At 39.3% G+C, this 25,112-nt stretch overlaps 4 protein-coding genes across 14 annotated transcripts; 1 reads left to right on the top strand and 3 right to left on the bottom strand.

The window, feature by feature from the left end:
- On the bottom strand, nt 39-5,417 carry LOC18773686 (U11/U12 small nuclear ribonucleoprotein 48 kDa protein). 11 transcript variants are annotated; one of them, XR_002272087.1, is made up of 8 exons: nt 5,291-5,417; nt 3,663-5,058; nt 2,827-2,941; nt 1,984-2,091; nt 1,286-1,839; nt 1,098-1,174; nt 670-994; nt 39-447 (listed from the first exon to the last, which is right to left on the bottom strand). XR_002272087.1 is itself a non-coding variant. In XM_020566216.1 (7 exons), the coding sequence occupies exons 2-7, from the start codon at nt 4,997-4,999 to the stop codon at nt 412-414; spliced, it is 2,199 nt and encodes a 732-aa protein (XP_020421805.1). In that variant the 5' UTR covers nt 5,000-5,058; nt 5,291-5,417; the 3' UTR covers nt 39-411. The 11 variants fall into 11 exon arrangements, 3 of the variants coding, with proteins under 3 accessions (XP_020421805.1, XP_007208065.1, XP_020421804.1); XR_002272085.1 differs by having other exon boundaries at nt 670-773; nt 1,314-1,839; XR_002272086.1 differs by having other exon boundaries at nt 678-773; nt 1,314-1,839.
- Nucleotides 5,636-7,643, top strand: LOC18775256 (pentatricopeptide repeat-containing protein At5g18390, mitochondrial). The gene has a single exon (XM_007206709.2). The coding sequence runs from the start codon at nt 5,712-5,714 to the stop codon at nt 7,104-7,106; it is 1,395 nt and encodes a 464-aa protein (XP_007206771.2). The 5' UTR covers nt 5,636-5,711; the 3' UTR covers nt 7,107-7,643.
- LOC18774721 (probable UDP-N-acetylglucosamine--peptide N-acetylglucosaminyltransferase SEC) lies at nt 7,793-16,283 on the bottom strand. Its single transcript, XM_007208313.2, has 28 exons — nt 15,924-16,283; nt 15,385-15,530; nt 15,170-15,268; nt 15,022-15,072; nt 14,637-14,753; nt 14,448-14,504; nt 13,815-13,934; nt 13,480-13,542; nt 13,306-13,384; nt 13,019-13,128; nt 12,870-12,923; nt 12,713-12,780; nt 12,529-12,631; nt 12,075-12,277; nt 11,514-11,610; nt 11,046-11,117; nt 10,850-10,926; nt 10,639-10,755; nt 10,461-10,545; nt 10,180-10,347; nt 9,812-9,922; nt 9,643-9,729; nt 9,401-9,528; nt 9,205-9,287; nt 8,952-9,057; nt 8,702-8,848; nt 8,440-8,560; nt 7,793-8,318 (listed from the first exon to the last, which is right to left on the bottom strand). Exons 1-28 carry the CDS (start codon nt 16,078-16,080, stop codon nt 8,205-8,207), a joined length of 2,940 nt encoding a protein of 979 aa, XP_007208375.1. The 5' UTR covers nt 16,081-16,283; the 3' UTR covers nt 7,793-8,204.
- LOC18775269 (probable leucine-rich repeat receptor-like protein kinase At5g63930) lies at nt 20,916-24,911 on the bottom strand. The gene is made up of 3 exons (XM_020565025.1): nt 24,626-24,911; nt 21,525-24,516; nt 20,916-21,416 (listed from the first exon to the last, which is right to left on the bottom strand). The coding sequence occupies exons 2-3, from the start codon at nt 24,454-24,456 to the stop codon at nt 21,040-21,042; spliced, it is 3,309 nt and encodes a 1,102-aa protein (XP_020420614.1). The 5' UTR covers nt 24,457-24,516; nt 24,626-24,911; the 3' UTR covers nt 20,916-21,039.

The following is a 25,112-nucleotide window of genomic DNA, read 5'->3' as shown; positions in this document are numbered from 1 at the left end:
AGTTCTTTTGAAAATACAAAGTAAATCCACTCTCTTCTTTGTGCCTCATTTAAAGGTTTCCATTAAAAATAGAAATGTGAAACTCGTGGTTAAACTGATAAATAAATCTAAACTAAACCTAACCTTAGTAACAACCATAAAACAACTTTTTAGGAGAACCGGGTGGGTGTTAGTAAGTATCAACCATCTTTATTGTTGTTTATCTGGATGTTTACATGACAAACATTCTTCTTCCATCAGCATATTGCAATGGGGTAAAAAGAAGCTAGGAGTTACATATGCCCTTCCTCAGATCTGTATAAACTCATAGGAACCATAACAGAACTGCATTATATGAGCAAAAACTGTTGCATCGAAATAACGGTCAAAGTGCCGGTACCATGCTTCATCCACAATCCTTCATGAACTTCTTTAGCATTCTACCAGAAGCTGTGGGAATTCTCGTATCTACAAGCAAAGGGACAAGCCTATAAGAAAATTCAACCATGACAGGTATTGCCGTATACCATAAAACCAGAGTTGAAAGCAAGTTATTCAACTAACAAAAAGAGGAACCATGGGAGAGGGAGACGGAGATGAAAGCTTCCCAGATGAAAGCTTCCCAAATGAAAATGACAAAGATTGTAAAATCTATATAATGATGCTATGCTCTGCAATCCAACAACAAACCTGTTTACCCTTATTTGCATATTGGGATCTTGTACTGTAGCCTCTCTAAGCCAATGACCCTGCTCTCCTCCCGTAAGGATTTATATTATTTTAGACACATTAAGCTTTAATGCAAAGAAACAGAGAACAGGATCAGTCTCAACTGATACCATGATGCTAATTGACGAGGGTAAAAAATCATGATGACTATGGGAATAACCAGTACGAGCAATGTTTTGTTATATTCAGAACGAGAATGAGGGAAGAAATTTAAATAATAATAAAAAATTCAAGGATACAAAAGGAGGATACAGATGAAGTTAAAATTGTTGAAGCCTGATTCGTGCTGCAAAAATTTTTCAATAAACCATGTCACAAAGAAAAGGTCACTTTCGAATTCAGGTATGAGCATAATACAAGTACATAGAAGAAATCCAAGAATAACTTACCCACATCACACTCAGATTTCTAATGGTAGTCAGGACTTTTCTCTTTTTCAGAATATCTGCCCGCTCTAGCATATTTTCTGTCAGTAGAAAGATCCTCTTCATATATGTCACGAGATATTAAAGGATCATATCTATCCTCAAAAGTATTTTGTACCACAGAGTTTGAATTATGATTCTCATATGTGTACCTATCCCTTCTAACTTTTGAATTCTCACCCGAATTCGAATGAGAAGATGATCTATTATCACGATACTTGGATATGCTAGAAGATGACCGACTGATTTCACGGTGCTTGGTCTTTCTCACCTCCAGATCATCTCGTTCCCTGTGATGACGAGTCTGTCCGTGTGCCCATCCAGGATTTCTGCGACTCTCTGGACTTCTGGAATGTTTCACCATATCACGTCTGTCCCTACTGTCACTTCTATGATCTTCTAGATAGTGATGGTGTCCCTGAAGACTCCGTCTTGGTTTTTCGCTACCTTTGGCAGAAGCATCCCTGGATGTTACAGAATCAATAGCATAATAACTAGAATGAGACCGTTTCCTGCTACGACTTGGGCTACATCCCGCTGAGTCATAATTGCTTTTTGTTGGCTTTTCAGCATCGGTGGTGATTTCAGGAGCTGATGGAAGTTCAAATGGAAAGCTCCCTTCCCCTTCAGTTCCTTTCTCAAAGCATCCAATCCCTCCCGCTTGCTTGATTTCCTCCATGTACTCCTCTATAATATCCCTCATAACCTTTGGAAAATATAAAAGTAAATATCAACTGTTGATAAAATAAAAAAGGGGGGAAAACTGTTGGCGTCCATGCTTCAACGGGGAAAATATGTTGGTGTGATTTTTCTTTAGTTGCAAAAGTAAAATTATAAACCTAAGCCTTACCTGCAAAGTTGTTCGCTTCACCTTTTTTCCACGATATGACATTCTTCGTCTTTTGTAGTCTCTTTCTTCTGCCAATAACTCCTCTCTAGTCTTAGGCTTGTTTGTTTCCTTGTGTACAACCAACAAAGAAGAAAGAATTTGTGAGATTTAAGAATGAAAACAACCTGTACTTTATAACCAAAATTATTTCTAAGAAGTTAGATTCAAGATAACGATCTGATTACAGCATCATATAATCAAGCATGAGGAACCAAATTACAGGAATTTAAGGCTATCACTAGGTTTATTCTTCAGCTAATTACAGCCATACTGTAAATGCACTTACCACTACAAGAGACAAGATCTTCAATCATGATGAGATAAATCTCTCTACTGCTTCAATTATTTCAGATCTCTCTGAGAACCATTTACTTAATCTAAAATGGCAAGAAAGAGTCCTAAAACCCCAGCAGGCTTAGTCAAGTATCCGCATCTATTTCACATGTATATAGGCAAGTTGTGAGATTTAAGGCTACACTTATGTTCCCTTCCTTTACATTCAAAGTGTTCTTAGTCTTAAATTTGTAAATTTTGCTATCTTTACAAACATGAATTGCACCATTTGGCACTTCTGAAAAACTTATATATTTACTGAGACAGAGTGAGAGTAAAGGTAGGAAACCACTATGAAGTAGAGATTAAATCAAGTTCAAAAAGAAATTGACTATAATGTAGTAGTTTCCGGTTAGAAACCAATTTCTGCAAACTTGAAAATATGTAATTACCCTACAAGTTCCCACTAGAGAAGAATACAAGTATCATGTCCCTGTTAATTTGTCTAGGAATAATGCTATTATCTGGTACCTGGTTACATGATTGCTGCCGAGGGAGCCCATCATGGTCAATAATAGGTCTATACTGACTTCGGTTTTTCCGCTCCTCATCAGCTCTCTGTGACACATATTCATGATCAACCATCCTGCAAGTAAAGAGGGAACATGAGAAACTTAGCATTTATTAAGCAACACAAAAATCAGTATATATGTCAAACAATGTAAGTGAGATAACAACTTAGTTGGAACAAATGTTGAAAAAGAGACAGTTTGCTCCAAACAACAAAGTATCAGCTGGTTTACAAAAGCTTTATATGGTGATTTGTAACAGTGGCAGATCCCTGCCCTTTTCAATTACTAATGCTTCTTATAAAGCCCTTTGTTTAATATCTGTTTCTATTGACCTCCCGTAGTTTTTGGTGGGTGTTGGCTAAGTGTATGTTCTTCCCGTTATTGCCATATACCCTTCAAGACATCCAAAAATCTTGTTTACATGCAGCAGAAACAAATGTTGGAGTGCCTAAGGACACCATTCAGAAGGATTTGGAGACAAAATTAAAGACAAGACAGATCTCCAATCATAAGTGGAGAAGCAATAAGATGAGGGCCACCAATACCAACAGTCAACATGTTTAACCCATATATGAATTTAGGGTGCATGAGCAGTGATATATTTACTTTTAGATTGACAAGCATAAAACATTGACAAAGTTTAATTAAGGGAGCATTTTCAATTACCGCATTTCCTTTTTTCTTTTCCTTTTTATTTATTTATAAAACTTATATGCTTTAACTAGATTTTCAACAGGCTCAAAGCAAACCTGAAAGCAAGCTGAATATAAAAAGAAATTGAGCAAAGTGGCATACCGTTGATATCTAGTAAAGGTTTGTGAAACCCGTTGTGCCTTAAGTTTCTCTTCTAGCAAGAACCTCTCATGCAATGCTGCAACGGCTGCTGCAACCTGGGACACAAATACCTCCCTACTGAAAATGTTTTCCTTCACCATGCTATTCTCTCCACCATGTGTACTTAGTGGTTTCATAACTTCAGCATCCCTAACACCACTGCCATTGGCATCCAAATTCAACAAACCCTCTTCTAAAGCAGGATACTCTGTCACCTGTTGCTCCAATGGGAAAGTTAAGGAGCCCAGTGCAGCATCTAATAAGCATTTCTTAAGGACGTTTATGACAAATAATTTCCCATTCTGTGCACCATACAGTATGGAAAGCTGAGAGGCTAGCCACATCAAAGCTTGAACCAAAGTGGGACACTCAAAATGTGTACTCTCTGGATCTCCTTCCTTTACCTTACTTAAAGCTTCCCTTAAAATAGCCTTCAAGCACAGCCTGGAAAGCAAAAATATATGATCCCTCATGGCCACATCAATCACAATGCCATATTGTGGTGAATTTGCAATTATCCATGTGCCTACATCATACTCTTTAACCACACCCAACCCCAAAATGGCACAAAGAACGCGGTATGAGTACGTAAAAGGAAACTCATTCCAGCCCTCAACTTCGGTTTTAATAGCCCACAACTCAGATGGAAGAATTCTACACCACTCTTTCTCAAAATCCATAATTTCTCTCTCTCCTCTACCGATAAAATTTGCACACTCAACAGACAAAATCAAGGGAAGTGTAAACATTCTGTTGACACCATCCAGACCAGAAAAGTTAACAACACCAGGGCAGTCACTGTAGAAGAAATTTGAACCAAAATCTGCATAATAATGCTCCAAAGACAAGCGCAGGTCAGCCTCTGAGCCATGAAGAGTTTGGAGAAAACTTTTTTCAGTTTGAGATTGGTCAGAGGATTTGAGAGTTTTGGGGTAGTTGAGGTGCGGGAGAGGGTGAGGATGAGATGGGCAGTGGAGGGAGTGGGAGAAAAGGGAGTGAGGGTGCACACGGTGGTGGGGGTTGAAAGGGCAGGGGATGAGGGAACTCTGGGGGTTGTCATAATTTGGGTTTTGGAGAGGGAGGAGAGCAGAAAGTGAGTCAAGGGTCTGGTAAGAGTCGCGAACGAGGCTATCGAGAGATGAGATTGTGGTAGAAAGGTCAGGAGGAGGCAAAGGAGGAGTGGAGATTACAGGTTGTGTGTTTTGTGGCTGAGAGTGGAAGAAGTTGGGGTTAGGATTAGGATTTGAGGGAATGAGAGTAAAGGATGGGTGGGCAAATTGAGCAGGAGGACGGTTCATGGCAGATTCTAACAAAGCTCCACCTTCAAAATTGACAAAATTTCCGTCTGAAATATTATCTGATGCAATACAAAAACAGGGGTCAGAAGTTCTAACAAGATCTCAGTAATTTCATTAATTTCTTTTTGTTACGTTGCTATTAATTTCATGAATTAAACCACAATCTCAGTAAATATTTCACCAACCATTTTCAAACCGCCAAAACAAATCTTAGCTTGTTTTACGACCCTAGAAAGCCAACGACAGTGTCTTTTAGCTTTACAAGTTCAACTGAGACAGAGAGAGAGTTACCCGATGCTGAATCTACTGCTACGTCGTTTGCTTCGTTCCAGCTTGAAAGAAGCGAGAGCTGAGAGGCGAGCAGTACCGCGGTAATGCAATGAGGCAGATTGCAGGGCCTTCTGTTTTCTTTTTTATTTGGACGTTGGAAGGTTGAAGAACACCAGTCGACGACGTCGTATACCGTTGTTCATTCATTTACAACGTGGCACCATCAAAATTATGTCCTTAACTGCAAAAGGATCCCTTGGCAATTTGCCAATAGTAATACTTTCGAATTTGACAACAGAGCTTGGGTCAGTTGGAGAATTAGGCTAAATATAAAATACCGTTTTTACCCTAGTAGATTACGCAAGCAGAAAAGGGCATTATTGACTATTCCCACTTCATTTCTGCTCTAAATCACTCAGTTTTCGCAAATAACTCGAATTGAATGACAAATCATATGTTGGCTTCCACCAAAAACTCGTTGCTCTTCTTTCTCCACCGCTCCAAACCCCAAACGCACTGCGTCCTCCTCCGCCACCTCGCCACCGTCAATGCCGCTCCACAAAACCGCGTCGTCCCCACCAAGGACGACTACTTCTCAGCCATCCAACACATCACCAACATCGTACGGCGCGACCACTTCATGGAGCGCACACTCAACAAGCTTCGCATTACCGTCGATTCCGAACTCGTCTACCGAGTCCTCCGCGCCTGTTCAGCTGCAGGCACCGAGTCACTCCGATTCTTCAACTGGGCCCGGACCCACCACCCCACCTATCACCCCACGACATTAGAGCTCGAAGAGCTGGTGAAGACGCTAGCTCGCACCAAGAAGTACGAGTCAATGTGGAAACTCCTCCAATCTATGCAAACCCATCACGGCTTAACCCTCTCTCAAGAAAGCCTTTGCTTCGTTATCGAAGAATATGGCAACCACGGCCTCGTTGACCAGGCCGTAGAGCTTTTCAACCGAGCCCCAAAAACCTTTAATTGCTTGCAGACCGTGGAGGTATACAATGCTCTGCTCTTCTCGCTTTGCCAAGCTAAGCTCTTTCATGCTGCTTATGCTTTGGTGAGAAGGATGATACGAAAAGGGCTTGTCCCGGATAAGAGGACTTATTCAATTTTGGTGAATGCTTGGTGCTCCAATGGGAAAATGAGGGAGGCCCAATTGTTCTTGGAGGAGATGAGCAGCAAAGGATTTAATCCGCCGGTTCGAGGGCGTGATCTTCTCGTAGAAGGGTTGCTGAATGCCGGTTACATTGAGGCTGCTAAAGAAATGGTAAGGAAAATGGTTAAGGAAGGGTTTGTTCCTGATGTTTCTACTTTCAATTCGTTGATGGAGGCTATCTGTAAATGTGGGGAGGTTGAGTTTTGCATTGATCTGTATTGGGAAGCAAATGGTTTGGGGCTTTGTCCTGATATCAATACTTACAAGGTGTTGATACCTGCGGTTTCAAAGGTGGGTAGGATAGATGATGCATTTAGGCTTTTGCATAATTCGATCGAGGACGGGCATAGGCCATTTCCAAGCTTGTATGCGCCTATAATCAAGGGGATGTGCAGGAGGGGTCAGTTTGATGATGCCTTCTGCTTTTTTAGTGAGATGAAAGTTAAGGGGCATCCCCCAAACAGGCCTGTATATACCATGCTGATCACCATGTCTGGGCGCGGAGGGAGGTTTGTTGAGGCTGCTAATTACTTGGTGGAAATGACTGAGATGGGGTTGATGCCGATTTCGCGGTGCTTTGATTTGGTTACTGATGGGTTGAAGAATTGTGGGAAGCATGATATGGCTAAGAGGATTGAACAATTGGAAGTTTCTCTCCGGGGCACATGATGTTTCAACTTGATCGAGTGTTAAGTGATGACACTTTGTTGCTGTTTGAAGCATATGACAATGATGGCGTTGCAATATGCACTGCTTCCCGAGTATGATAAAAAAGTGGGGAGGGAGAAACGATGGAGCAGGTGTGTATTTGATCAAGGAAGAAATGATATTGGAAAGATTGCATTTCTCTGTTCAATATGCAAACTTTGATAACTGCTTTATATGCTCAACGAGGCCAAGCATTAGTACACATCAGGCTTTGGATTAGCAAACATCGCGTTTCAGTCAATTTGGATGCTCAACAACAGTGTGACTGCTTTGAGAACACGACAGCAAGAGGGTTAGTGCATTCAACGGGACCAAGTAAGTTCCAACTATCAGAACTGTCCGCCATTGATCATTTTATTATCTTTTGGTGAATTAGATGAATGCCCCTCTGATGGCACATGGGCTTAGTGCATGTACCGCTGATGTATGCTTAGGGCTTGACCTAGCCTTTTGATTTTATTCGTATAATTGAGACGAGTCCCCTGCTATTTATCCCCTAATGTTTTCTGTTCATAAATTGATAATTTGTTCATGTATACCATTCATCTCCCTCTAAGATGTACCACTGCTTCACTAACCCTCAACCAAGTTAATGTTATCAGAGGCATAAGTGCATATTTATAACCGAAATGAGGGGTAAAAGCAGATGGGACCAATACCGTACACCATTAATGATACAACAGTCGATGTCAAAGATACAATCAACACACAAGCATAACGTACACAGCTGAAGCCTTATCTCTATTAGCAAACGCAAGGCACAAAGACCACAATGAACGGATCAAGACCCCAGCGGATAATCTGCACAAATGACCATTATCTCCATTATTTAACTGGAGTACAAATCACATGATTATGTGGGGGATGATACAAGGAGGGTAACTTAAAGAAGGGGGGGCACAGAGAGAGAGAATAATGCTTCGTCAAGCAAATCTCCATCAACTAGAAACACGTCAAGGATCATCATCTGGATAATTATGAATTTCCTAATCCATAGAAGTAACTTCCCTATCTTGTTTCTCTCCTAAATTATCTACAATCCCGTCTAATTTCTCCCTTCTATCTATCATAGGGGAACTCTAAATCATTCTCAGCGACTTTGAAATGCTGGGGCTTCTGGCCTGAGCAATGCAGATTCCACATTTTGAAATAAGCCCTTTCCAGATTCCTCACCTGCAACAAGTGTTGTTACAAAAGATTACTAAGCTGCTCTTTTCTTTTCCATTTAGGAAGGCATACGACACAACAGTTTGAAGATACAAACAATTTTGAAGGTACAATATAAACTACTCACCCAGCGTGCTGTGTCAAACAGAGGACAAGTCAGCCGGGCTGCCTTGAGCTTGTTGGCAAGAGCATGGAGCTTCGGGGGATTCAATGCCAGAGATACTGCCTTCTCTTCATACTCTTTCATACTATAGGAAGTCAAAACATGAAAATAAAATTGTTACAAACTCATGCACCATTATATTGAAGAAAGAAGCGTCTGATGAAGACATAAAAACAAAGCCTGCAGAAATAAGCATTTCAGAAAGTTACAAGGGCAGAGCAATTACTTGCTGACAATCATCTCCTCTCCCAGTCCAGTGGCGAGACAAAGTGACCCAGCAACCCTGGTTGCCATCTTTTCAAGGGGAAGGGTCACCATGGGCAAACCTGCCCATAGAATATCCGTGCCTGTTGTATGTGCATTGCACAAAGGCCTATAACAAAAAATCCCAAAATCGAAAATTGTTAGGTTATTGCATAGAAAGAATAAAAGAGAGCCTTAAGATTTTAAATGAATCAAGGTAAAAAGAAGATTACGTGTCAAGGAATAAATCTGCTAATGCACTGCGCCTGATATGTTCGCCTTTCATGGCAACATCTGTGAAGATGATTTGGTCTGCCTGCACCCCTTGAGCAACAGCATCTGAACAAAGTCCAATAAGTAAACAAATATCACAAATAAAAATAATGGTTTTTACTTCAGACTGAAAGGTAAAATGTCATTATAAACTAGTAGAGGTTTAAAGGAATGGGATCAATTCATTATCAATTAGTAAACCATTCCACCTACATGCACGAAGTCTCATTTCGCCTGCAGCCGGGAATCTGAGGAGCCAGAGTGCACTGTTGGGCACACGTTTAAGAATGTTGCACCTAGAACACAAAAAAACTTGTGAGGTGCCAAATTAGGTACAATGTGCACTCGTAGAATTCTTTCTTTAGGAATTGCACCTATGGATATGAAGGGAGGAACATCTTGATATTACCAAGTATTAAAGATTTCAGGATCCATTTTGTACAACTGATTGAAGCATGCAAATATAAATTTGTCTTCGGGCAGACCATAATCTGATCGCTTGTGCCCACAGCTTGGATCCAATACATCTTGATTTTTCTGAACACAACATTAAAAGGTCATTCAGGTGTCATGTACCTTCCCTCAAATTAAATATAATAACAAAACACTAGAGAGGTTTTCTATAATATGCTTATTTAAAAGAATACTGACCTGTTTATAATCATTCACAAAGTAGCAATGCGGGAGATGAACAAGCTTCTCAGAATAAATATGCGAGAAGCGTAAAGGTGAAACAAACTGAAAGCAAAGAAACAGCACGTCAGACAAGTACGGACAACAACATTAAGCCATTCAAGACATAAGGTGGCCCAATTCAAACCTCATCAGTGACCAAGTAATCGATGTAATTTGCCCCCGTTGTACCAGGGAACCCCATATATGAAACCTGAATAGGTGCTGGCTGCATAGCAAATATTTCATTTCTTGCCCCCTGCATGATTAAAGTACCATCAAGTCATTCCAACAAGTAACAAAAAACATAGGTAACAAAGTAGATCATTAGAAACCGATTGAAATAGAAAAAGAAAAAGAAAAAACTAATTGAAGTAGTATTAACTCCCCAACAATAATTATAACCAAATAACTCAAAAAATGAATATGCAAATTTTCTAGGTCCACGTAATGCTTACAATACGCCTCCCCAAAGATTTAAGGTTGAGAAATAAAATATCAACCGATGAGGTTTACCTTTGTATAACCATTAAGGTTAATTAAGATCTGTATCTTATCTTCATTAATCATTTTGGCAATCATATCTGATGACAAAGATGACACATCCACAAAGTGCTCCGCTTCAGACTGGATACGTTGTCTCCATTCCGTTCCATCATTTGCACTCAAGGCATAACAGAAAACCTATATAAGAGTACGCTTAGTTCAAACAGGTAGTATTTGACCCAAAAAAAAAAAATCAAACAGGTAGTAATGACACAGATGGAACCTAAACAAAAGAGTACAAAATTACAAACCTCAACATTGTCCTTATTGTGCATGCCAAAAATAGATCCCATAAGATGTGACAAAGGGTGATTACCAAAGTCACTACTTACATATCTGCAAATAAAAAAAGATGCTCATACAGTTAACCAAAAGTAGAGACACAACAAATAAACAGATTAACCTCAAGCACATCCAGTCAAAACATACCCAACCCTTAGTCTCTCAGGTCCACCATTGCGCTTTATGGAAATCAGAGCAGGATGGTTGAAGGAAGAAAGTCCAAATCGGGATGCAATTATGGAGCAGTGTGCAGCATATTTACGGCTGCAATATAGAAGACAAAATGGTGAGTGAGATTTAATAAATCAGTCCTGCTGGTTACCTACTGTTTCAAAAATACTGACCATACGAACTATACCTGATTTCAAGTGCCAAAATTGGATCAATAGGATATGCTATTGCGTGGAAAGGTTGCACGCTAGGCAGAAGAGACATCTGAAATGAGAAGAAAGTATCATTCAAGTGTATAAGTGATAATGAGACAGATTGAAATAAGACTATACTGATTTTTTTGAATAGAAATAAGACTATACTTATGACAAATGAAAACTAACATTAATCTGCCTCCTGATAATGCCTTCAACTTCAGAAAACATTTTGTCACGGTCCTCCCAACTGCATACACACTGGAATATACATTCATATTCAATTAGTTTATATGTAAAGAAAAAAGACTTCAACGGCATTGCAACCAACACAAGACATTTATGTAGTCCATATGATCCATGCATGCAGTATTCACAAGTAAATGAGCACGCCTATGTAGTCTAAATCAAACAACATAAGGGCAACTCAATAATCGTGGATACGTAACACCAAGAATTTCAAACAGTATAGGCATGTTTATCTGTGCACATTTCTGTTGAGTTTTGAACACATATGAACATGGACAGAGCTGTTAATGCACCAAATACATATTTTAACAAGTACAATTTATATTCATTCAAATTTTACGTCCAAACTAAAAACACTAAGAACTTTTGTCAAATCTCTTCACCACTGATATTGAGTTCAGATAGTACCTGTAATGTATGTAAAAGATTACAAGTTGCCTCTGGAAAGTCGGGTCGAAGGAGCAATGCCTGTTTATAGCTCTTAATAGCAGCATCCACATGTCCACTGCAAGATATACAAGTTCACACGAAATTTTAGTTCCACACATATGGCTGTGATGGTTTTCCACATTCATCAAAGGCATCTAGCTTTCTCTACTGAACTAAAATTTACCGAGTTGCAGTTTGTTAGGTCTGCAAAGATGAAATGCCCTTCATCTAGAATGAAAGTAAATGTTTCTTCCCAAAGGGCAATGCTTACTATGGATTGCATATTTTCAATACCATCCATAACAGAATAAAAGGAATTGAATTAAGAGGGTCAAAATAAGAAAGAGAATCCCCAAGGAAATTCTACTTTGTGTTGGGCTCAACTGGCTGTCCCCAGAAACCTGGAAGATCCTATTCTTTCCGTCCGCCCAAGATCATCGAAATCCTAAAGAGCTTCAGTACAGGATTTATTCTTCATATGGGATACTAAACAGTATAAACAAATAAGATTACTGACAGTAAAAACTGGAGTAGCCATACCTATCCTTGTAAGCTGAAGCCAAGTTTGCATGAGCTTCAGCCATAGTTGGCCGGATAGATATAGCATGTATGTAGTCCTGAATAGCTTCACTGACTCTACCGATCTCTTTGTATGTGTTCCCCCTATTGACAAGCCCGTCAGCTGCCAATGGATCAATGCGAAGAACCTCATTGTAGCAAGATATTGCATCTGCATAATTCCCCTGCGATGGAAGCATACATAATACAGATTAGAACTGGAAGAAGTTGATAAAGAAACAACTTAGCAATTCAACTAGGAAAAACTGGACTACTGTACTCATACAATTCTTATTCTTCTCTTTTTGGATTTTATTTCTATCTTAATCCTAGAAATCGGGCCTTTTGTTCTGGAGTTACAACTCACGCACTCAATTGGGTGGGTCACTTCTTGCATCCATATAAAAGTGGAAAACTATAATTAAGCAACCAATACCTGTTGTTTATAGATGATGGCAAGATTATTAAAAGGAGCAGACAATCCAGTTGTTACAGTCAATGTGGCCTTATAATATGAAGCAGCGGCTGCCACCATGTTCCTGCATATAAAAAACCATCATCATCCAAAACTAATTGTCTAAACATAAATAAAGATTCTTAAGTACTTCAAGTTCACATACCACTCCATATAAATATTCCCCAGGTTCGTAAGTGCTTGTGGATGGTTAGGTTGTAAAGTAAGGCATTGCTGCATGCAGGCACATAAAATGTTAAAGTAAAATAGAAGATTATATGCAAGCAATTCAAACAAAACCTAACACAGCAAGGTTAACCTACATTGTAGCATTGAATTGCTTCATCCACTCTGCCAATGTCTTTCAGAGCATTGCCCTTCAAATGATGGGAAAAGGAAAAAACTATTCAAAGTCAGTGGAAGTTGCAGTTGCAAATCCAAAAAACACAACATTCTGGATATGATAACTGACCAAATTATTGTAAGCCTCCAAAAATCTTGTATCACAAGAAATGGCTTGCTTATAATGTAGGATTGCCAACTCCAGTTGACCTTGCTCATAATACGTACTAGCCAAATTACCTGTGCCATTTGCAGTCAAAGAAAATTCAACTTATTTCTTTTGATAAGGAAGTTGACTCAGGTAAGGTATTAAAGTAGCCAGTTGAGACATGACAAAAGGGCCAATAACAAAGTAGTCTGATAAGTCAAGAATAATAAATAAATGAAAAGGCTAGGATATGACAAGATATTACTCACCAAAAGCCATTGCATAGTTAGGTCTTGTCTGGAGAGCACGCTGATAACATACGATAGCCTCCTGAGGCATTCCCAAAGCCTGGAAAAGGCAAAAGAAATTTCTTGTTTTTCTCCAATACAAGTCCAGCCACTTGCACCTATCCAACCTTACTGGCATTACGCATGACAGCTTACCTTATAAACATTACCCAGGTTGAGATACGCATCCGGAAAAGCAGGTTTGAGTTTCACAGCCTCCTGAGATTGGAAATTATCCAAGGAAAAAAAATACAATTTAAGAACCTTTCTGGGTAAATAGCATAATAGCATAAATAAGTCACATCCCATTAACACCCAAATTCCATATAACTCCAGTATGATGACGGAAAAACATCAATAAGCTATGGACTTATAAGGCAACAGAAACAAAGCAGGTATAATATAGCATGTATATAAACAAGATTAAAAACAAAAACAGCATCCGAACAGTATGAAAAACGAAATAGTGAGTGAACACAAGATGATGATACCTTATAGTACTGAAGGGCTCTATTAAGATCACCAGACTCCATGAAAAGACCAGCGAGATTTGACCATGCAATAGCAAAGTTTGGTTGTAAACGTAAAGCCTCAAGGTAGCAACTGTATGCCTGCACAAAAGGTTAGATTCTGACTATTTGCAGTCTTGGAGATGGTAGTTACAACAAGACCATCATCTGAGCCCTGGGCCCTGGCTTGAGGATAACAACTTGATATCTGTTTGAACTGTGAATTCACACACAGTTCCACACATGAATTATTTCCATCAGTAACTTTACTGGAGAAACATTACTAAAATTTAAATGTGGAATGGAATTAGTCCTTCCAGTAGACTGTTGAGGAAACCAATATTATTAAGCCCACACAGGCTGGGCAGGGGAAGAGTTTGGGCCTGGTGAATTTAAAAAGTCTGTAATGAATCATTCCCACTGTCATCATAACAGAAAATGACACTACTATCACAGTTCTAGCCAATCAGCATGGCAGCTAAGGAAAGAATGCACAGTGCTAGCACAACAGGGTACATATATCCTATAAATCATAATCTAGATCTTAGCTTCTATTGAGCATAAAGAGACTAAAACTTAATCCAAAAAATAAAAGCATTTGTTTCTAAGACTTACTTCTTGCACCAAACCTCTTGCCTTCATTAGATTCCCAAGATTACTATGGGCATCCACCTGTATGCCAATTTACAATTCAAGTCAGATTGCAGATATCATTGAATGCAGAATAGCATGGAACCTTGGATAAGAGGAAAGAACAGCAAGAACATCATTTAGATAGTCAAGCCAAACCACATAAAAGCCTACCAAACGGGGATTCAAAGCAAGTGCCTGACGACAGCACTGTGCTGCCTCGTCAAGCCTTCCTTTCCGCATGTATGCACTAGCTAAGTTTGACCAAGCATCACAGAAATTTGGTCGAAGCTGCAGCCAAGTAGAACAGAGATCAAGAAACTACAGAAGAGTATGTGAAAACAAGGACATCTAAACTGTTCAATAACTGAACCAGAAATATTTGAACTTAAAAACAAAAGGCATCTAGATAGAAAGCATTCAAGAACCAAACAGAATAACTTGAACTCTAAAAATTATAAATTAAAAGAAAATTTGGCATCCAATTTAATCCCTTTCTAATAATTGAGGGAAAGCATGAATAACTTATCAGAAAACAGGTATACAAGCATATACGAACCTCAATGGCAACCAAATAGTACTGAATTGCAAGGTCATTGTTGCCTTTTTCCTGTATTAAGACCAAACCAACTCAAAAATTCTGGAAAGTTATTCAACCACAAAGATAGAAGGAGTCAAAGTAGGCAATTGTGTGTTCATGACCTTACCTTCCAAGCATTAGCCATGTTACCATAACACTCAGCAAAGTGTGGCTCAATTCGAAGGGCTTCTTCATTTTTGGCAATACACAAATCAAATTCATGCAACTGAAATGGAATGGAGCAGAAACAATATATTAATTGATTTTAGGGTCCCAACAACAATTGAACGGCAACCAACTAGTGGACTAAAAAAATTAACACTTAATGAATTAAAATTCAACCTGATAATAAATTGCACCCAATAGAAGGAGATTATCAGTGCGGATCGGGTTTCTCTCATATACAATTTTGCTATGCTCTAGTGCCTCTTTATAGTTGCCAGCCTTGTACATTTGATGGGCCAGAGACAAATGTGCGTCTTCATCAACTATATAATAAAAAATATCATCATTTAGCCTCAAACATAAGAAATTCAAATAATTCTACAAAACAAGTCATATGGCTTCAGAAAATCCCTTCATCCATAAGTTTCGTTCACGTATAAGTATAACAAACACGAAACCATAAAGACCACAGCGTTTGGCCTCTGATGGCATAAAACCAAAACAAACCAGATGGGGAAAAATATGTGAAAACCCTAACCCTAAAATCTGGATATTTAGCTTTTCGCTAAAAATCCATAGCTAAAAATTTACAACCGCTAGAATCATCATTCATTGCAACACCCAAAAAAGACGGCAATTGAAGTTTGAAAGTTTGATTAAGAAAAATCAACGGTTCATATTCCAAGCAAAAAAAGAAAGGGATCAACAACAGGAACCTTCATGAGCATCGTGATGAGACTTGAAGGGGACCAAGCTGAGCGGCGAGGGCTCAGGCTTTGGCGCATAAGAGTCATCGCGAGAGACACCAAAGTGAGCCCTAGACGCCCCAACCACCACCTGGGGCTGGCGAGCCTCGCCCTGCACCGTGATCATCGTGATACCTCCTTCTCACCCCCGATCACTACCATCCAACTGCGATCGGACGGCCCACTCTTTCCCGAGCTGTCTGGGTCTGCCCCTTGGCCTTTGTGCCTTTTTTTTTCGTTCTTGGGTTGTGGTGTTTTGCGTGCGTTGTACGGGTTTTGGTTTGATTTGTGTTGCTGTGTCGTCCTGGTGCGAGAGGAGACAACGCGACAGAAAGAGGGGTTTAAATAAAAGCAGAGAGAAGAAGTGGGGTTGAGGGCGAGGAGTGATCTGGGCCGTGGGATGCGGAGCTCTGATTGAGATTCGAGAATGATGTCGTATGGGTTGAGTTGTAATTGTATGAGATTCGATTAATTTATTTGGAGTTTCACCTAAAAAGTAAAAAGAACTTGACTTATTTGGACGCGTCATCTATACAAAAGCGCGTATATTTAATTATTTTCTCAACAAAATCTTTACATCCCAACTGTACCCATTGGGCCAATAACTGGAGCAGAGCCCACCTGCCGTACGCAAGCCGACCGTAAGCGAAGTAGCAACCTAGTTGGGCTAGGCCCATAGTAGTTCTCCTTTCTTCTTTTTTCTTTTCTCTATTACACGTAATTTTTTCTTTTAATTTTTTTATACAAATAATAATCTAAATTAATCTGATCTACGAAAAGGAATAGAATTTTAACTTAGGCGTTCACCCACACGTGCTCTTTTAGTTTGTATTAGTATATAACTTTGTAGAGCTTTTTTCTATTTTTATCTTTTTATTTGTTTATTTTTTTTTAATACAAACGATAATTTAAATTATTTGAATAGAAAATTTAAAGACCATAACAAGTACAAAAAAGGAGTCGGGCCTCATCTCCATTTCAGTTTAGGCAAGCCTTCATACCAATATAATTCTAGAAACAAAAAAATATATATATATATATTGTGACTTGTGTAAGCTTATCTAATACTTACCAAAGAGAAACCTTGAAAGAAGTCTAATCTTAAATAGCTCGGGGGAAAAAATATGATGACTTTCTCTCTATCAAAACACAAGCATTTGACTTGATTGGGGTGTCTCGTCCCCGTCTTGTTTGTGTTGATTTGTTGTAGTTCTGTTGCTTGGGGTCTTCCCCCAAGTTCACCAAAAAAAACAAAAAACAAAAAAAACAAGCATTGGAGTTCTAAGATACTATACTGCGAAGATATATGAAGCATAATGCCAGACAGATAACTCTTCTGATACACAATAACTAATTCATTTTCCCCAAATTTTGAAGTATGCTGATTAAGGAATCATTATTTTTCATGATACACAATCATATTTGAGAGACAGTTTCAATTGTATTGATTATCTCATCATTTACAATGTGTAATTCAGTTCATCTAACAGATTGCACCTTAACTAGTTAGAGATGACTTTGCCTTCATTGTCAATGAATCACAGAAAACTCCCTCCTTCAAATTTAACAAGCCTTATATACAACATGAACAGCAGCCTCAATTTTTTGCAAATGTTATGTTTCTAAACTTGATTGTGATATGTTTTCTGGCTCCAAATTTCTCGGTCATGGATGATTCATTAGCTTCATCGTGGGCAGTGCTACCATTAACATCTTCTTTCTTGCTCATCGACGATCCAACACCTTCCATGCTGTCAGTACCACCATTAACATCTTCTTTCCCCTCTTCTTTCTTGCTCATGGACGACGATGATCCAATATCTTCCTGGGGATATTTAACATCTTTATGCTTAACAAGCGCGAAGCAGATACGTTCTTGGTCGACAAGATTGGGATCGGAAACTCGAAACGTCCACACCTCAAGCATATCCTTTGCCTTAAGGTTATTAGTCTTATCTGTAAAAATCTTAGACCAGCCACTGTTTAACACATAGGAATAGCTGGTTTTAAAGACCCACCTCTTCATCCTTAATTCATACGCTGTTAAACACGGATCTATTACTTTCACTTCTAATAATCCACCACCTTTCACTTTTTCCTTGAGTTCTTTACCTAGAAACTTTTTGTCAAACAGTTGATTCTTTGGCATCGAGAGACGGTCATGGTGTGGGTTCAAATCAGTATCATGAAGTATCTTATACGTCAGAAATTGTAAGTGGTGACCCTGCATGGATTCAATCATGTTCCTCAATTCTATAGGAGGCGCGTGAGGCGGTGTAAAGGGTTTTGATGGAAGAGCTGATACCTTGCTCACTGCTTTCTTGGCCTTCTCCTTATTCTGCTTCTTCTTCTTCTTCATCATCAACTTGCTACCTTCATCTTTATCATCATAATCATCCCCATGTTTCCTTTTCTTGCTTTCGAAACCTCGCTTCTTAATTTTCTCAAGGTAATTTCTAGCAGCAGCAGCTTTTTCATCAATGTAATTATAATTAGTCTTTGTGCTAACCATCTTCCTCTTCTTGATCACAACTTGGGCTTCCATGCGTTCTCTCTTGTTCTAAATCGAAACATTCGATTGTTGTGCTGCCTTGGATTTTCTTTGAAATTCATGAATGAGATCAAACACAACTCTTTCTGTCAGCTGTTTGGATACTTCTTCTGGGTCTGCTGGGTCTCTTGCCAGTGCTTTAACCACTGCCACAATTTGGTTAAAGGACTCGTCAACCAACTTCTTCTTTCTCAAATGATCTTCCAATCTCATCATCATTGCCATCTTCAATTTCTGAAACATAGATGGAGATGAGATGCAGTTGGAACAACAATGCTACTTGGAAAGAATTAATTTATAATCGCAACCCTTCCCTTATTGATCAAGGAAAAGCTTCATCCCAAACCCACAAGGACAAATTTGAATTACTCACCGGGATTTATAATCCTTCTTTCACCTGGATTTATCGCATTTACCTTTTAACATTATGCTTTCACTGAATTACAGAACCTTATTTCCTAGCGAATTTACCCTTTTAGCTAATCTACAATACATGGGCTTGCCATAAAGACAAAATCTGTTTTTCTGTTTTTCTTTTTTCAGAAGGAAAGCCAGAAAATTCTATGTCAAAAAGTTTGGTAGTTTAGATAAAAAGATGGGCAAATAGTAAATTGACAAAAATTCTGGCGCCAAAGCTTGTAAACCCACTCATTAATAAGCAACGGCTAGTAAAAAAGTCACACAATCAAATTACGGTAGAAAATCTCAACGAATCCAAAAAAAACTATAAATAATCGGAATCCTTATTGGATTCTTTTTTTTGGACGAAATCCTTATTGGATTTGGACATGCGGGCGGGACAATTAAAGGAGCCAGATGGATTAAACACGACATAGTTGTTCTCCTTATTCTTCACTACTAATATAGGAAACTTGATGCCCAAGTAATTGAGAGTACTGATCCCACACCTCTATATAACACAAACATTGTTTCTGTTTCAGACAAATTAACCCTAAATCTATCAATATATACATAATGCAAACCGAATTAATTAGGCGGATACAGATGAAAGGCAAGGCAAAGATCAAAGGCCTTGTAAATAGGCTCAGAAGATATGCTTGTTTGACATCCAATGTCATTGATGAAGCAAACCATGCTCATCATGATCAAACTCCGCTGTCTGATCACCTTAGCAGCCATGAGCATATTAGGCAAAGCTACAATGGCGGTTTGAACGAAAAGGAACTCAATGACCCGAGGTGGGGCTATTGCCATAGGTTTTGGGAGGACACTGTTGGGCTGGAACAAGATATCAAGGCATTAGTGGCAGAGCTTGCTCCAGCCGCTACTACAATTAGATCATCTAGAACACCCTCTAGAATTGTGGCAATCTGTGGCATGGCTGGTCTTGGCAAGACCACTCTTGCCAGAAAAGTTTACAATCATGATCAAATTAGGCGGCGTTTCGATTGCTTAGCGTGGGCTTATGTCTCTGAAAATTGCCAACCAAGGGATGTTTGGGAATCTATTTTGATTGACCTAACTACAAGAAATAGTTATAGTAGTACCTATGGATCATCTGATGAGGAAAGGGTTGCTAATATTAGAGCTCTGCCATATGCTGAGCTTGCCAGAAGGGTTTATCAAATTCAGCAAGAGAAGAGGTGTTTGATAGTTGTTGATGACATTTGGTCCACTGAGGACTGGGATCATCTATGTCACGCCTTTCCATCTCCATCTCCATCTCCATCTCCTGGTGGAAATAATGTCAAGGGGTGCAGCAGCGGCAGCAGAATATTGCTCACAACTCGTAATCGAGAAGTAGCTTCTCATGCAGACCCAAAAGCTCTTATTCATGAGCCAAAGCTTTTAATTGAAGAAGAGGGTTGGCAGTTATTTCTAAAAACGGTATTTGAAGGAGACAATCCAGGTATTAACCTAACTAATTTTTCTTTTGTGTTTCTGTAGCTAACTTACTGATTTTCTTCTTAAAATTTGACATGAATTAATTAATGCAGGTTCCAGCATCAAGGCAAACACGTACGAGGAGGAGCTGGGCAGGGAACTGGTTGAAAGTTGTGTCGGGTTACCACTGGCCATCTATGTGCTTGGGACAATGTTGTCACTTAACATGAGAATACGACGACCTAAATGCGAACCCCAATTCCTGGAGTGGGAAACCGCAAACAGAGATGTTCTCTCCTACATCATGGAAACCAGATGCTACCATAACCCCCCCTTTCTGGATGCCATCTATTGTGATTTGCCTTTATTATTTAATGGCTATAATAACAGCTAGATTGACCCCAGGACCTTTAATTCTGTTTATCTTCTTCTTCCTCTTGAGTTCCTCGAACTCCTGCTTTGTATATTCATGTTCTGTTTCTTTATTAATTGAACATTGCAGCAGCATATATGCGATCAAAATAAAAGTGGATATGCTTTGCAGAGCACATTGACTACTTTCCACATAAAAAAGGAAAAATCACACGCTATGTACAGGGGAGTTTATTAATTATATACTTGTTTAAATAATACAAGGATGAATATGTATATAAATATATAATTGGCAAACTAATTAAAGAGGAATCCTGATTAATCAAAATGAGATTCAATATCACTGGAATTGGTATCATTATCAAAGTGTGCTTCCCTCTCATTGGAGCCAATGAGCATGGAAACAACTTCTCTCATGGTTGGGCGGTCCGAGGGGGACATACTTGTGCACAGCAAAGCAATTTTCAAGACAGTGATCATGTGAGAGACAGTGGCTTCATCTTCTAAATTTAATCGAGCATCGAACACTCCTGACGACAATGAATGGTGCAGAAAATAATTTCTTACCCATGTTACCAGGTCACCACCTTGATCTATTGATTGTACAGGTGTTCTGCCAGTCAGCAACTCCAGAAGGACCACTCCATAGCTGTAGATGTCACATTTTTCTGTGACTTTCAAAGTGTATGCATACTCTGGAATTAAGAACATTTAGAACTTGGTGAATCAATGCAGATGGTAAATTTGATGAAAATCATTATTGAATAAAAGGGCGCAAAACAAAAGATAGCTTAATTAATTACCAGGGGCTATATATCCATAAGAACCTGCAACTGCAGACATAGACTTAGATTGTGGCATGTCAATCACCTTTGCCAGGCCAAAATCTCCAACATGAGCTTCAAACTTATCATCAAGAAGAATGTTATTGGACTTTATGTCACGGTGAAAGATCATAGGTTTGCAATCATGATGCAAATAAGCGAGACCCTGAGCAGCCCCGAGAGCAATCATGAACCTGGTTATCCAATCAAGACTACAAGATGTTCCATGAAGCAATTCACCTAAGCTGCCCCTTTCCATGTACTCATAGAGCAGAAGATTGGAATCCTGGTGGTAGCAGAAACCATACAGCTTTACAATATTCCGATGCCTGATTTTTCCTAAAGTAAGAATTTCAGCATGGAAACTATTATCCACATTGTTCCCCTCCCTGTTGGATACTACCTTCTTAACAGCGACTGTATGACCACTTGGCAAGACTGCTTTGTACACAGTTCCACAAGCTCCTCTTCCAATTTCAAAGCTTTCGTCAAAATTTTCAGTCACCATAACCAAGTCTTCGAAAGTGAACCCTACCTTTGGTGAAAAGTAGGTGTCCAGAACTGGAGAAGAGCATGGTTTTTCTTGCAAAGAAGCAACATCTACGGGACGTCTCATGACATATATAAGGACTACAATTAAGATGAGAGAAACGCCACCAATAGCTGCTGAAATAATAGCAATAATTTTACCTAAGCGGCTACTTTTCTTCACCATATCTTGAGGAAAAGAGAGTGAAGATGGTGGTGTTCCGCAGTCACCTAGAGGTCCACCACAAAGACCTTTGTTCCCAAAAAAGCTGTTGGCAGGCATGTTCTGAAAGAGTGGTAAACGAGGAATTGGCCCCGTCAAGCCATTGAATGAGAAGTTGCAGCCGAGTAGACTTTTGAGACTCTCAAAAGAACCTGGAATATCACCAGTCAAATTGTTGTTATTAAGCAGAAGGAATTCCAGTAAAATGAGGTTTCCAAGTTGAGGAGGTATCTCCCCAGAAAGGTTATTATAACTGAGATTTAATGCAATCTGCAAGCTTGAAAGGGCACCCAACTCAGCTGGGATACCGCCAGAAAATGAGTTGCCACCCATTTGCAGCTCTGTCAAACGCAAGAGGTTTCCCACCGCACCTGGTATATTCCCAGAAAGATTGTTTTCAGAAAGCTTGAGAAGCTCCAACTGAGAAAGCGTTCCTATCTCACTTGGTAAGGCATCCGAAAAGTTGTTATTACTAAGATCAAGTCGCTGAAGCATTCTGCAATTGAAAATTTCAGGTGGTATCCTTCCAGAGAGTAAATTTGATGAGACATTGAAGGTCACCAACTGTGAGAGGTTACCAATCTCTCTTGGCAACTCAAATGCAAAGTAGTTGCCTGAAAGGTGTAGCCTTTGCAAAGTTCTGCAGTTACCAATTTCTGGAGGAATGACACCGCTGAACTTGTTCTGACCCAACTCAACTGTAGAAAGGTTAGCCAGTTTGCACATTTCAGATGGAAAAGTCCCTGTAAGGTTGTTTCCAACTAGACGAAGCTGTACCAATGACTTGCAGCCTGTGATATCAGTTGGTATGTTCCCAGTGAGCCTGTTAGACCCCAAATTTAACAGGATCATAATAGAATTTCTGCAGAGATGACGAGGAATTCTTCCTGTTAGGAGGTTTTCGGATAAGTCAACCACCCAGAGTGGACTATACACTCCAAGTCCTTGAGGAATTATGCCACTCAGCAAATTGTGGAACAATTGTAGCATCACCAATTCAGTCATGTATTGGAATCCAGTAGGAATTGGACCAGTGAGAAAATTGATAGAGAGGTCGAGCCTAGTCAGGTTTGTCAAGGTTGTGAGCTCATCTGGAATAACACCTGTGAGTTGGTTCTCAAAAAGATAAAGCAGCCGCAACCCCGCTATCTTACTGAGCTCAAATGGTATGTCTCCTGACAAGAAGTTCTCAGAAAAATCAATCTCTTTTGCTAGAGAGAGATTACCAATCTCTCTTGGAATGGTCCTATTCAACATATTTCTGTAAAGATATAACTTCTCTAGAAACACAATGCTTCCAAGCTCCTTTGGTATCTCTCCCACAAGTTTGTTCTCATACAGAGCCAGAGTTCCCAAATTTGTACAGTTGCCAAGCTCCTTTGGAATAACCCCAGAAAGCTGATTATTCCAAAGAACCAAAGCCCCCAAATTCTCAAGCATTCCAATCTCTTTAGGTATTTCTCCGCTTAACTGATTTTGAGCTAGACCAAGATACTCCAAGCCCTCACATTTACCTATCTCTGTAGGTAAGCTTCCTGATATCAAGTTCTCCCCTGCCCGGAAAGTCCTCAAGCTTTTGAGATTGCCAATAGAACGCGGCAGTGGTCCGCTAATATTATTAGTGTATGCAACCAGCTGGGACATGGAAGAAAGATTTCCAATCTCTTCAGGGAAGGGCCCTGATATTCTATTATTACAGACATTCAATACTTGTAAAGAAGAAAGTCTACCAAATGCTTTGGGAATTTGAGCTTCAAACTTATTGTTGTTTAAAAGTAGAACCTCCAAACTTGAACAGTTTCCAATGTCTTTAGGTATATTCCGAGACAATTCATTGAAAGAAAGGTCAAGATGATTCAGGTGAACCAATCCACCAATGTTCGGAGACAAAGAACCAGAAAGATTCATTGAACTCAAGTTAAGAGACAAAACCACCGGATTGTATCCGTTGCTGCAATTCACTCCCCTCCATCCGCAAGGCGTGAAATCATTGGAATTCCAACTACTAAGATGATCAAATCTGTCAACTAATCTACTCTTTATTTCTAGAAGGTATTGACCCTCATCATTAAGCCCCTCAGATCCATAAGCCATAAGTGCAGTAACAAGAACAATATTTATGGTAATTAACAAATCATATGATGTTTTCTCCATAACCATGAAATGGACTTGAAAACAATAAGCCTGGCTGTAGGCTTGCAGCACTCACAACATCACTAGCTGGAGCAAAGATTCCACATGCGAGAGAGGGACCAAAACAAAGATTCAGAAAGATACAAGCATTCCATAACTTGTACAAAACTACATAGGGAGCTATTATTTTACTTACCTTGAGTTGATGACCGATAATGGAAAATAAAGAGAAGATAACCCATCAAAGAGAACCAACCAATTCTCTAGGAACCAGCAAGAAATATACTTTACTTTCCCAGAAAAAGAAAGATTACTGGGAAAAATAATTGGACGTTTAGATTAGGGTCGAAAAGAGTGGTGCATTATTGATAGGTTGAGCTTGACTTCCTCTTAATTTCTTGAATAATAACTAATTAGGTGCAATGACTTGCCACCTTTGTAATGATTATCTTAAGGAACATGAAAAAAGCCAAGTGTTCATTCATTTTGTCCCCCCACAGAATGATTTGGAAGATCCCACTTTGTGTGAATGAAAGGGATGTGAAATAGGAATGAGAGAGAGAGAGAGAGAGAGAGAGTGATGCAGGAATGGCCGACAAAGCATGCACGCGCTTTCTCCTCTCTTACTCCTCTTCCATAATATTTTAGTGCTTCACAAACCCAACTCAAATGTCTTCTCCATC

The sequence above is a fragment of the Prunus persica genome, chromosome G6 (genome assembly GCF_000346465.2).
Source record: "Prunus persica cultivar Lovell chromosome G6, Prunus_persica_NCBIv2, whole genome shotgun sequence".
In the NCBI taxonomy this organism is placed as follows: Eukaryota; Viridiplantae; Streptophyta; class Magnoliopsida; order Rosales; family Rosaceae; genus Prunus; species Prunus persica.
This window is presented reverse-complemented; position numbering and strand designations above follow the sequence as displayed.